At 37.4% G+C, this 14,276-nt stretch overlaps 1 protein-coding gene across 3 annotated transcripts in view; it reads left to right on the plus strand.

Moving 5' to 3' along the window:
* The first annotated feature begins 826 nt into the window (after positions 1 to 826).
* Gdi2 (GDP dissociation inhibitor 2) overlaps positions 827 to 14,276 on the plus strand; it is a 35,806-nt gene continuing 22,356 nt past the window's right edge. For 2 of the 3 annotated variants that reach the window (XM_063260183.1, XM_063260184.1), the window contains exons 1-2: positions 827 to 1,113; positions 10,902 to 11,009. In XM_063260183.1, the coding sequence (XP_063116253.1) occupies positions 1,069 to 1,113; positions 10,902 to 11,009 (153 nt within the window). In that variant the 5' untranslated portion in view covers positions 827 to 1,068. The remainder of the gene's footprint in view (positions 1,114 to 10,901; positions 11,010 to 14,276) is intronic. The other variant, XM_005008529.4, reaches the window with a different exon arrangement.

The raw sequence follows: 14,276 nt of genomic DNA on the forward strand, positions 1-14,276 counted from the left end.
TCCAGAATACCCCCACCTACAATGTGTGAGCAGTATAGCTAGAAAAACAGGAACTGTCCAAAGATTACCTGAATAGTGCAATTCAGCATTTGCCTTATTTGGAACGCTTTGGCAGCGTTCAATTTGTGATTGGTTGAGGTTTAGTTGCTTGGTTACCAGGTATACCCTTCAATTAGGGTACTATCTACAGCACTTGCATTATCAAAGTAGGACGCAGTTCACTATATGTGGAGGCCACTTCGGGCCGTATTTTACTGTTCAACTAGGACACCAGTTTAGGCCAAATTTTTTAACAAAACCAAACAAGTATGACACAGGCCGCTAATTATCACAATGTCTGAGCGCTTCCCAATCCCAGTCAGCCCCGCCTCGCACGGAGCAGCAGGGGTCAGGCTGCCGCCGGAGACAACACTCCCAGCCCCCAAGAGGCGCCCGACCGGCGCTCCTCACCCACGTGGCCCCGCACGCAGCAGAAGGCGCACACCCGTTCAAAGTCCAAGGGCAGCGGTCGGGCCCTGGGGTTTTGGGCTTTGTGAGTTCCTGCTCAACCAGCAAGAATCATGAAAAGCAGAAGCTAGGTCTCAGCCTCCGTGCCACTTCTCTCGCAGTATTCGATGTCCTACTCGCGCGCCGCCGCCCAGACCACGGTGGCAGAGAACTGGCGGGAGCCGGAAGTCAAGATGGCGACGTCCCGCCTTCCTCTCGCGAGTGACGAGAAAGAAAGAAGGTTGGACAAGGGAATGGGCTAGCCAGTGAGAAGACGGGAAGCGCGTGACTGGCGGCTATTTTAGCCTCTCTGCAGGCCCCGCCCCGGCCGCGAAGGCTCTGTGGGCAGCGCGCCGCACCCTCCCAGCTCTTCCCTCCCTCCCCTCCCTGCTCTGCTCTTCTCTTCCCGTCTGAGGTGGCTGCGGGCCTCGCCTCCTCATCAGCTCCATTTTATCTCGCCTTTGGTCTTCCCTTTTCCCTCGGGTCCGAGGACGTCCAGAGCATCTTCCCGCCTCCCTAGGGTGGCTGCAGAGCCCCGGCGCTTTCTCCTCTCTCGGACCTTAGTCCTCGCCCTGCCCAGTCATGAATGAGGAATACGACGTGATCGTGCTGGGCACCGGCCTGACGGTGAGCTACTGGCGGCGAGAGGATACGGGCGGCTTCAAGGGAGAGGGACGCTCATGTGTGCTGGCCCCGGGTGGGGAGCGCCTCTCGCTTCTTGTCGCTCAGCCTTCCCACCTGTCTCCCCCCTCCACGCGAGGACGCGGTGGGCGCACCCCCACCCCAGGCACTGGAATGCTCTGCACCCGAAATCCTCCGGCCTGTGGTTGCATCTGCTCGGGGGCTGTGTTTCATAGGCTGCCTTGCTGTAACCGAAGGAGTAGTGGCTGATGGAGATGGCCTGGTTGGAAGGCGCCTAGCGAGCTGGGTGGCACGGGTGGCCTCGGCCTCGGAAACTCAGGTCGTGCGTCCGTGAAGCCAGTCAGTTGGCCAAGTAAAAGCAAGAGAGTAAAGAAAGCTGCAGCCTCTTGTAGGATTGAAGAGGGAAGGAATTAAAAATAAGCCAGCCGTAGCGTGCAGATGCTTCTCTTTTGAGTCGATGACCTCTCCCGATTGGAAGCGGAGCAGCTCTGGGCGGGGGGTGGGGGGGAGGGAGGGTGTAACCGCTCACAGTTGCATTTCCTATTTAGCTAGTATCACTGCTACTAGCCAGTCTGGCTGCCAAAGCCAGGTTGAAGGTTTCCTGTCAAGTCACTAGATAATCATTGCTTTGTAATTGGTGGTTTAAGTTTTTGGAGAAAAGGAAGAGATTGGTTTTCCTATAAAATCCTCCTCTAAGCCTCATTGACTCCTTTAAACAACCCTCTCATCGCACTTACTGAGCATTTGCAGATTTGAAAATGAGTTTTCTCAAAACTTGTCTGTTCAAATGCTTTGGCACCAGACTTTGCCATCTTTTCCTTTGGTTTGTTCTCAGCTCCTACTGTCTCTTGTAGATTCTTTCCCTTAAGAAATGGATTGGTGATTGTTAGAGGCCAAGATCTTTGTACTACCAGATTCCCTTCAGGGACTTAGAAGCTAGATCAATAACCTGAAGAATGCTTTCGTAATAGACGAATACAAGGCATCTCTAATAACATTGTACATGTGTTCTCTGGTATCTGTCTGGTTATAGAAATCTTTAGATAATGTTCTGCAAACAATGCAGGCAAGTTTTGTATTTTGTACTTTTTCTTGCATTTTTAATACGAGGAATGTTCATCTTGCAAAAGAATTTAGTTTTTAGGGAGAACCATTGATTATCAGTGTTTTGGAAAATGTGAAATTCCACTGTGCTAGGTAATGAATATAGATGTAAATAATGCAAATTCTATATAATTTGACTTAGTCACAATATAAACCACCACATCAAATTGAAATGCATTTTTGAAATGCATTATAATTATCAGGATCAAATTAACTTTTTTTAGATAACACTCTGAAATAACTTTTAAATTTCTCTAGACAAGAGAAAATCAGTAAGGTTTTATTAAATTTTTTTGAAGGAAAGATCTGTTTATATTTTGTGATGATTGGAGAATACGCATCTCTACATTATGTTTGAACAGTCCAGAAATAGACATGTGACTGTTCAGGATATAGGAACAAACAGATGTGATTGTTTCTCCTGGAAGACATTAAGTCATTTTGAATATGGGAGATTGGGTTGAATTTTTTAGATGTTAAATCAGGAAGACTATTTGATGCATAGATGCTACTGTATGAATAGGCTTGGCTGCTGTGCTTTAAAGAAAAAAGCTTGATGGCAAACTTAGCTTAGGAGTTTGGTGGAGTTTCCTATTGGAATGGTACTACTGCTGCCAGAGTGTTGTAAGAGCCAGTTTCACTCTTCCTGTGGTTATTTCTGGTCATTCAGATTTGTTTATGAATGAGGTCAGTTAAACATAGATGAATGAGTACAAATCCATCATCAAGCAGGTTTCCACATCTCTAATTCAGAAGCACCATTTTAAAAAATTTTCTCAAATTTTATTTTAAAGAGGGTAAAACGAAACATAATGAAACATAACAAAACAGAACAAAGCAGATCAGAAGAAAACAATGTAAGAGACACCGATTTCAAAGCAAGAAACTTCTATCATATTCTCTTGTTTTTTTCTAAACTGTTGTCCATATCTTGACACACAATGAATTCATACAAAACAAAGTAGTATTAAACTGATTAGAACAGGATGATGAAGGCATTTACCAGACAATAGGGAAGTCAACAATGGCTGCTATAATGTCTCTGGTTCTCTTCAAAATAGCTGTCCATACATTCATGTATGTTGAAATTAATACAAAGCAGACTAAAATCACTCTGAACAAAGAATAATAATATCGGTGGATTTCACAGTATGATGCTATGGAATCAGCACTGGGTACCTTAGTATCCTTTTTTTTTTTCAAAGTATCTGTTCATCTCATCGTGCATTATATAATCGATTCTCATAAACTGTTATATGCCTGTATGAGTCTCTACATGTTTACTTATCCTTTCTGTATTAGAGAGAAAAACAAAGCATAACAAAACAAATTCCTAGAAAAACACGAAACAAAAAAGACATAAATAACAATAGCAAAGAGCCCAAAACACTGACAATATAGGCCTACAGAACAAGATGGTAGGAGCATAACTAGGGTTGTTATTTTACATAATGATCTTCAAAGTTCCTCAGATCACCATACAATAATATGCACAATTGTTCCAATCCTGTAAGTGTTAGCTATTTTGTTCCAAGAACTTATAGAATTTGTAGCACAATCATCTTAGAAGCACCATTTTGTATCAAAGATGGCACAATCTTACTATATAATGACTAAATTAAAATTACAGTTATTTAAATTTTCATTTGGAATGTGAGCTTATTGGTAAGTAGTGGATACTTAAATAGAAATCAGATATCATTTAATAGCCCTGATAACTTTAATTTCAGTGAATCTTCCTAGATTATTTCCTAAGATGTTCTTTTAGCATTATAACAATTCAGGGCAATCACATTATTACCAACATTGATAGTAGTAGTAGTTACAGGATGATGTTGATGAGAAATCTTGGACCCGCATTTTTAATGGTACCCTGACTTAGAGGACTGGAAGTTAAATGATGAGACTACCAAAATTAAAAAAACTGTTGGATTAGAATTAACTTTGAGTGTCCAGAGTGAATATACTAGAAAATCAATGACCTTAATTTTTGGCTGAGATTTAAGAACCTGATAAAGGCATATTCCATATTATATGGTGCCCAATGTGTTTAGTACTTTGAGTACTTGATTTTTTTGTTTGTTTGTTTGTTTGTTTTGTTTTTGAAACAGGCTGTGCAGTTCAGACTGGCCTGAAACTCACATTGATCCTCCTGTCTCAGCCTCCCAGTGCTGGGATTACAGGCACATGGGCTACCACTTCTGTCCTGGTTTTCTGATTTTTTTGTGACAGGGTCTGCTTACTAGGCAGGCCTTGAACTCACTATGTAGTCCAGGTTGTCCTAGAAGTTACAGTAGTCCTCCTGATCTTTGCTTCCCACACGCTGGGATTATAGGCATGTGCTACCATGCCAGGTGGCATTTGTTATTTTTAAAGGAAATGTAGAAAGTGTTGGTGTTTTTTGTGTAGCTTAGTGTTATTTTTTGTATTAAGTCTAAAATAAACTCATATTAGTCCACGAATACTGATAATAACTTTAATAAAGAACAACTAAAATGATTTGGTAAAAAACTATATAGTAAAGTCTTATTTTCTTTGTAGGAAAAAATGAAGTAGTCTTTATAAAGGATTGTTTTAAGGAATCAAGAGTTATCCCTTTAAACTTATCCCGTTATCCTAAGGCCTTTCTAAAAGATATCCCAACTTGTTTAACAAACTAAGGAACTCAACTAATTTACTTGATAACTAAGTTTTCACATCATGAGGATTAATTATTATGTATAATATAATGAAATCATTAAAACCAGTAAGCTTTGTGAGAACTATGATCTTCGTTTAAATAATGTGATACTGATTATTTTGAATTCTTTTTAGATCTCTCCCTACTCCTTTGCTGTTAGGCTGGTAGCTTCTACTTTTCTGTGCTTTTGGTGTGTGTAGTCAGCCACTCATCACATAATTTGCATGTAACTCACCATGTGTCTGGAAATAAATTGTGTTAGAAATAGTATGTTAAAAAATTGAGAGTATCTCCATAGCTGTTTGTGTATTCCAGAGAGGTTTTTTTTTTTTTTTCCTGTTGTTTGTTCTACGCAGTAATTCTAGTAGGGAATTGTGATTAGAAATGTACACTTTGATAATTAACCAGTTTATTCTCAGCATTATATGTTTAAAAATTGTACATTCCAGACATTGTCTTTTTCTTTATTGAGGATATTTTAGTTCAGATACAGGGTTTTGTACTTGATTTAAAAGTACAGTAATGAACTATAATTTAGATTGTTTTGTAGATTTGCTTAGTCTTAGATTTGCTCTGATAATTCTTACTACAGCTGTGTTAGAGTTCAGTATATCAAGACATTAGCAAATAAAAAGGCAAGCCATAGAATGGAAGAAATATTTGCAGTACATTTAACCAAGAAAGAACTTAATGTATCTCCAGAACATACAAAGAACTCTTATAAAGCTGTAAGATGAATCGGAAAGCTCATTTTAAAAATGAGCAAAAAGATACTTTATTAAAAAAAGAGATAACCTAATATGTAATCAACTATTTAAAAAGTAATTGATTGGTTAACTACAAGTACAGATTAAGTAATTAACAAGAATGGCTAAAACTAAAAAGACAACAGTAAGTGTTAAACAACAATTTGGAATGGCAGGGGTGTTTCTACACTGCTGACAAAAGTAAATTGTTCAACTATTTTGGAAAGTGGATTGGTGGTCTAATAGAAATGCATACTTGAAGGACACGTGAAAGTGTTTAAGAGTGTTAAACTGGAAACCATGCTAGTGTCCACTAATAGTAGTATGTGTAAGTAAATCCTAGTGTACCAATGGGATCTGTCCACAGGTTGTATTCATCCTGTGAAGTCCTCTAGAACTTTGTTACCCCGAGTATGGGTTGTGTAGCAATATCTACAACACCTAAAAACAGCAAAAATGGGCTGGGGATTTAGCTCAGCGGCATAAGCTCCTGCCTTGCAAGCAGGCGGTCGTGAGTCCGATCCCTGGTACCGATAAAAAACCGAAAAAGCAAAAAAAAAAAAAAAAAAAAAAAAAAAAAACAGCAAAAATACAGCAGCTTAATCTCCAAACCCGATAGATGAGTCCAAATCTGCATTTTAATATGATCCTTAGACAATTGTTATTTGGAAACACCTCTTTAGATGGGGCTTTCTAAATCTGTCCTGTATAGCTAGCATCCCACCACCTTGGGCCTGTTAGAAATGCAGATTCTCAGGCCCTATCCCAGACTTGCTGACTTACACTCTGGAGACTTTTATCCAACCCCAAAAGTCATGAATGCAGTGTGAGGTTTCAGAGACTGAAAAAGTTTGCAGATGATGCTAAACCAGGAATCACACTTTGAGGTTCTCTGCTTGCAGAAATAGGCATGCTTTCTATAAAGGTCCAGGTAGTAGTTTTTGCAAGACAGATAGTCTTTATCACAACTTTGCAACTCTGCTGTGGTACTCTGAAGCAGCCAAAGATAATATATATATAAATGGACATCATATTTATCAATACAACTTTATTCAATAAAATAGTCTGCAGGTTGGATTTGGCTTGTGTGTTGGGAACCCCTGCTCTATAATAATGAGAATAAATTAGACCTTATAACCATAAATGAGTCTTAAAATAATGTCCAATGAAAGATATCAGATTAAAAAAATACTATATAATTCCATTTATTCAGAGTTCAAAAGCAGAACAAATCTTTGCTATTGGTAGTCATTAGAGTGAAGGGGGATGGTGGAGATTATGATAGGAGTAGGGTGCAGGGAGCTTTCTAGAACATGACATTTTGTTTCTTGAGCCAAATGAAAAATGATGCACACTCCTGTAGTAAAATTTGAAGTTGATGAGCCTTCTGGAACGTAATGTTTTGCTTCTTGAGCCAATTAAACACACTCCTACAGAAAAAGTTGACACTGATGTTAAGTAATTTAAATCACTTAAAAATGCTAACTAAATAGATGCATTATATAGGGAAAATTGAAATTTGTATGAATTTTTTAAAATGAAGATTTTAGAGTCATTTAGACTATTGGAATGAGATTGTATTTCTGTAAAAGTCTTTTGGCAAATTTGGGAAACTAAAGGTTTATAAAGATGTGGGGCTGGGTGTGGTGGCACATGCCTGTAATTCCAGCACTTGAGAAGCTGAGGAAAGAGGATTATGGCAAGCAGCCTGGACTACATAGTGAGTTCAAAGCCAGACTGAATTACATAGGAGACCCTCTCTCAAAAACAACAACAACAACAACAACAACAAAAAAAAAAAAACAGAAAGAAAGAAAAGAAAAGATGGATAGTTTCATTTGTCTTCAGAAAGCGTAGATTATTACAACTCTGCTACAGATCTTATCTCAAAGTAAAACATGAAAAAAAAAGGGGGGGGGGAACGGGGAAGCCTTGAGATAACAGTTTACTGCAAGGGCAGTATCATCAGTGGAAATGTCAGTCTCTAGTATTCTCTAGTTATTTCCCCAAAGAAGTTTTAAATGAATGTGTAGCCTATCTCCATTTCTTCTTATTAATGTGTTCTTAATCCCTTGCCATCCTAAATTGTTATAGTCCCATTTCTATCCTGCTTTATTTACCATTTTCTGTTTGATTATCAGATCATTAATGGTGGTTTTTTTTGTTTGTTTGTTTTTTGAGACAGGATCTCATTTTATAGTAGCTGGCCGTGAACTCACTGTGTAGCCCAGACTGGCCTTTAAATTTGAAGAGATGCTCCTGCCTCAGCTTCTTGAGTGTTAGGATTATAGGTGTGTGCCAACATGGCCGGCCATTAATGGTTATCCTGGATGCTTTTTCATTTTAGAAAGGAACTTGTTGTGTAGTGAGGCTGGTCTTGAGCCTAGCCTGGCCACAAACTTGCAGGAATCCTCCTGCCTCAGTCTCCCAATTTCTGGGATTACAAGTGTATACTATCACACATAGCTTTCTTGCTTCTTTAGGGCTGTAGTTCTCAAACATTTCAGTTTCGGAATCTGTTTATACTTTGAAAAATTGAGGACACTGAAGAACTTTTGTTTATAAGGCTGGTTACAATATTGGAAATCAACAGAAATAAAAATACATTAATTCACTTGAAATAACATAATAAACCCATTACATGTTGACATGAATGACAATTTCATTAAATGTAACTATTTTCTAAAATAAATTTATGAGAACATCGTCATATATTTTCTGCAAATCTCTGTATTGTGTGGCCCTAATAAAAGCCAGATTCTCATATCTGTTTGTCTTCTGTTGTGACATTTGTATAGCTGAATTTTATGAAAAAAAAAATCAGGCTGTAGAGGAAAAGAGATGGAGATTATAATGTATGTTCTTTTATTTTCATAAGACTCAAATGGCAGTTTTGTTTTTGTTTTGGTACTAGGGATTGAACTCATGACCTCATGCTTGCCAGGCAGGTGCTTATGCCGCTGAGCTAAATCCCTGGCCCTCAAATGGCAATTTTTTAAGAAAGTTAATTGCAAATGTAAAACCCAAAAGTACATTAATGTTTTCATCTTCTGATACATTAAATGAAATCCCTTAATTTAGCTTATTCTTTGAATTTCTCTCTTCTCTTTCCAGCGTGATTTTTTTTTTTGGGCAGTAGTGGGGATCGAACTTATGACCTTGCGCTTGCCAGGCAGGCACTTATGCCACTGAGCTAAAATCCCCGACCCTTTATAACATTCCTCTGTCATTTGAAAAATACTGTTTTACTCTGAAAAATGCACTTTCTTGAGGTTGACACATTTTGTTTCATAGTATCAAAAGAATTTTTTAATACTGTCACTGATAATCATCCGAAAAGTCTTTTTTTTGTTGTTGTTGGTACCAGGGGTTGAACTCAGGACTGCCTGCTGGCAAGGCAGGTGCTTATGCTGCTGAGCTATACCCCCAGCCCCATGAAAAGTCTTTTTATTGGGGACTTAACTTGGTGGTAGATGTAAGTTTTCCAGAATTCTAATTTACCTTCAAAAGATTTTTTTCTTTTTAAAAATAGAGTTTTGCTATGTAGTTCAGGTTGGCCTTGAAGTCAATATTCAGCACAAGTTTCATTTAATGTATCAGAATATGCAGCACTCAGTGGTGCTCGTCTTGTCTCTGGTTCTCAAGTGCTGGGATCAGGTGTGTGCTACCATACCTGGTTCCCTTTAGAATTTTGACTTTTATAATTGCAAACAGTGCTGGTTATTTTCCTTTGTGTTCATTTTTTAAAAAAAAATACTTGCCAAACACGTAAGCTTGAATAGTCATAATTTACTCAGTCAGTATTCTTTTAAATAAAAATTAAAAATAAGGGCTAGTTCAGCTTACCAATCAGTGGCACAAAAGATTTTCCTTGAGCTGGAAGTAGTGTCTGTGTACTTCCCATTTTGTCATATAGAATATAAGAGGATGAGTATTGAGGAGAATATGTTTGATGAGGTTAATTTTCAATGCTTCATTAAAGAAAGTACCTGGTAGTAAAGAATATAGTGACTATTAGTGTAGTCTAGAGTCTCTGTCACAGTTTTTTTGTTTGTTTATTTGGTTTTGTTTTTTGTCTTTTTAACGCAGGGTCTCACTATGCAGTTCAGGCTGGCCTTGAGCTCACTTTGTAGCCCAAGCTGGTCTTGAACATGCAGGGATCCTTCTGACTCTACCTCCCAAGTGCTGGGATTACAAGGCATGCACCACCATGCCTTGCTTCTGTCACAGTTTTATCCACCATTAACTTTGTATCATCAATGGAAATGTCAACTTGTATTAAAAAAAAGTGACTCATTCTTGTATTTTAATCTTTGGATCTATGAAGATTCATAGTTTAAGACCATACTTTGAATCATGGTTACTTTAGGGCTTTCTTCATGAATTACATCATACTCCATGGATATAATTGTTAATTACCAAGAAAATGGTTAATGATGAGCTTGTTCTTTTTTTTTTGAAATTCTTTTTTATTAGTACATTTTAGATATATGTAATGAAAACATTCATCATAGAGAATTTGTACCTGTATGTAATACATCTTTTTTTCCCCCTACTTCTCTCCTCCTTTCAGCCCCTTTTCTCTACCTTAACTTAGAAAAGCTTTGTTTCCATTATTTTTTATTTTTAAATTTTTAAAAATTTTGTATTAAAGAGTAAAACCAAACAAATTATAGCAGAATAAAAACCAATCAAAACAAAACAGTGAAAGTGATATAGAACTTCAAAACAGGATAATAGGAAATCAACAATGGTTATCACAATACCTGTTGTAATTTTCAAAACTGCTGCCCATACCAACAGACATAAAAAAATCAAACAAGACAGAACAGAATAAAACCAATCAAAACAGAATATGTAATAAAACAAAACAAAATAGAACTATTTTGGAATTCAAAAATAAGACAGAGGGAAATCCCCTGTAGTTGCTATATTGCATATTGCTATCTAAATAGATGCTCAGACTACTGGCTTTTGGCCTGCAAAGTCAATCAAACTTTACAAGCATTAAGTTGCTTTTGTACCTCAGTAGCTATTCAACGCAGCCTGTGTTCCTCCAAATCAGCCTGTTTCTTATGGGTTGGGTTTTTGTCTCCCAGCCCACATACCAGCTGGCTCACAAGAAGGGTGAATTGGCTTCTTGTTTCTCCTCTTGCAGGCTTGTTCTTTTTTGTTTAAGAAGCAATTCTAAATGTCCTGTAGGACTTTCCTTCTTTTAAAAATACTTATTTTTTTCACTGTAGGAATGTATCCTGTCAGGTATAATGTCAGTGAATGGAAAGAAAGTTCTTCACATGGATCAAAATCCATATTATGGAGGAGAAAGTGCATCTATAACACCACTGGAAGATGTAAGTATTAGTAAAAATTAGCATGCCTCTTATAATTTGAGAGTATGTGCCTGTGAATCTCCAGTTTATTCCTAAGAGATGGTTTAATTTGTTTGAATAGGGTATCTGGCCAAGTGGGGTGGTAAATGCCTATAATCCTAGCACTTGGGAGGCTGAAGCAGAAGGATCACTTGCAAGTTTGAGGCCGGCCTGGGCTACAAAGTGAATTTAAAGCCTGCCTGAACATAATGAAATTCTGTCTTAAAAAAAAAAAAAAAAAAACAATCTGGAGCATCAAAATTTCTTAGGGTTGAGGCTGGGGTTTGTAAAATTTAAATTATGACCTTTGTTACCATCTAGTACTTATTATCCAAGTTAATAGAATATAGACAAGAAAGGATGGTAGGAATGTCTAATGTGCTGGGGACAGTGCCAGTGCATTCCATATGATCTTATTCTCTCAGTCACTCAAAGATGTATTTTTATCTCCAGTTTTCAGATTATAAAAGTATCTCTGTGGTGTTAGAATCTCAGAGATAGATCGAAAACTTATATTATACAATTTGAAGCTTAGTTTATTTTGCCATATGGTTCTTTTTATTTTTTTTTGAGACAGTGTTTTGCCTCAGGTGTAATTACACACCCAGCATGAGGCATTTTTAAGGTGTGTCTTACTATTATTCCTCTGTGGGCCTTGTAGAATATCCATCTGTATAGATATGAGGCTGTACTGTGTTTGTAAGATAATATGTACTATCAGAGACTTTTTTAGATTTAGGAAGTTTTTTTTCTGTATTTAGTAATACTGAAAAAGTAAAATAATGCTAGCAGTGTATCAAAAATCTTACATCAGAATTCCTCATTTAACGTTTTTGGTTTTTTGAGATAGAATGTTATGTAGCTGGCCTTGAACTCACTAGATATCCCAAACTAGTCTTGAACTCAAGGTGATCCTCTTGCTATAGCCCCTCCAGTGCCAGGATTATAGGCATGTGCTATTTACTATACGTGGTTTAACATTTGGAAATATTTGCTTCACCTTCATATCTTCCTTTTTTTGAATGGTACAGGTGATTGAACCCAGGGCCTTTGTACATACCTGTAGCTGTGTGTATCTATCTATAGCTCTATTTGTTGAGACAGGATCTTGTTAAGTCGCTGAATTGCCCAGGCCTGGATTGAATGTGCAGTCCTCTTTTAGCCTCTCAGAACTGGGATTACAAGTGTATGCCATATGCCTGGCTTCCTGTCTTATTTTTTGGTTGGTGTTTTTATTGATTTTGAACAGTTGTAAGTAGCTTAGACATTTGATATACAGAGACTACCCAAAAAATGTACACACACTTCAGGAAAAGAAAAACTTGTATAAATATTGTAATACTAATTTATTAAGACATGAGATTAGTATAATTACCTTTGGCCTCTACAAGTGCTCAAAGTAGTGGCCATGAGCTTCTAGACATTAGTACAGCAATGTTTCTTTGTCTGAAGTGTTAACATTTTTTTGGGTGGACTCCATATTTCAGCACTCATCCATTAAAATAGCATTCTCTTGTATAAACACAATACTATTATATTTATGAAAATTGATGATAATACCAGTGAATATATATACTATATTCAGATTTCCCAGTAGTTCTTCAAATGTTTTATATAACTGATTAGTCTACTTTAAAAAATTTTATTCAAGCACTTAGCCTTATAAGTGTGAGGTCGTGAGTTTGATCCCTGGTATCAAAAACAAAACAAAACAAAATAACAGCAACAAAAATTTTTAAAACAATATAGGGTGTTGAACGCTGGGCCTTCTTGTTAAGCTACAGCACAAGAACTTATTCTTCCTCTTTTTTTTTTTTTTTTTTTGAGACGGGATCTCACTAAGTTGCTAAGTTGCCCATGATAGGCTCAGATTTATGATTCTGTTGCCTCAGCCTGCCAGTAGCATTTTGTTTTTAAAACTAGGAGTAGCTAAAATTAGCCATAATTCAGTTTTAGTGTATCTCCTTATTCTCTTAATCCACAGAAGTCTCCCTACTTTCTTTTGAGAAGTCTGCTAGGTTATAAGTAACTCTTATTACTTCAAACTAAATCATGTTAGGGGCCACATAGTATCAAGATATACTATCATTAATGATGATTTTGATCCCTGCTTCTGGTGGTGACCACTAGATCTCTTTGTTTGTAAGCATGTGCTGGTACTGTGCCTTCAATACTTGGTACGTTTATTAGCTGATCTTGCTTTCTTTATGGCCTCTGTGTGTGTGTGTGTGTGTGTGTGTGTGTGTGTGTGTGTGTGTGCGCGCGCGCGCGCGCATATTCAGAGTCTCATGAACTTTTACTGAGTATCTACTAGTTCTGCTTATATTCTGCTTCACCTGAACAAAAGGATTCATGGATTTAATACTCTCAAACTTTAAATTCCAAGCTTCTAAGCTTAACTCACAGAAATTATAAATTGATTCCTACCAGGGGCTGAGGATTTAGCTCAGCGGCATAAGCACCTGCCTTGCAAGCAGGCAGTCGTGAGTTCGATCCCCGGTACCGATAAAATAAAAAGAAAAAGACAAAAAAATTGATTCCTACCATGAAAACAAAAACAAAATAAAACCACCCTGCAAGAAATGAAACACCAGATGATGGATATGTTTAATATTTGATAGTAAAGTTACCAGGGTGTGTACATATAACCAAACTCATCAAAGTGTATAAAATGTGTGCAGTTTATCATGTATCATTTGGGGAAGGTTTCAGTTAGGGTCTCTCTGTGTAGTTTAGAATGGTATTGAACTCACCAGATAGTTCAGCCTGGGCTCGCTTTCAGAGGTCCTCCCACCTCAGCCTGGCACGTGCTGGGATTACAAGTATGCACCACCATGCCTCTCTTGTGTATCAGTTATACCTCTGTAAAGCTTAAAAAATGATCATTAGAACGAATTTTAGTTATCTTTTCTGACTTGAAGAATTTAAAATGTATAACCCTTTACATAAGTTACAGAAGCAAAATTAAGCCTTTGTTAGCATTTTATTTAGGGGAGAATGGGGAGTTTAATTTATAGCTGTTTGATTTCTCCACATTATAAGGGATGAATTTGCAGGACTAGTGTGTCATTAATAGTTTTGTACTTTTGCATTTCTGCAAGTAAAAAAACAAAACAAAACAAATTTTGCAGTGTTTTCTATTTCTAAGTTAAGTAATATTTACACATTTATTGAACATTGGAAAATTTTATTTGATAAAAAATGAAGTGCCCTTATCTTTTACCTCATGTGGTAGTGTTTAACATGATC

Source organism: Cavia porcellus, unplaced genomic scaffold (assembly GCF_034190915.1).
Source record: "Cavia porcellus strain 051 isolate PalLab524CR breed Dunkin Hartley unplaced genomic scaffold, mCavPor4.1 scaffold_13, whole genome shotgun sequence".
NCBI lineage: Eukaryota > Metazoa > Chordata > Mammalia > Rodentia > Caviidae > Cavia > Cavia porcellus.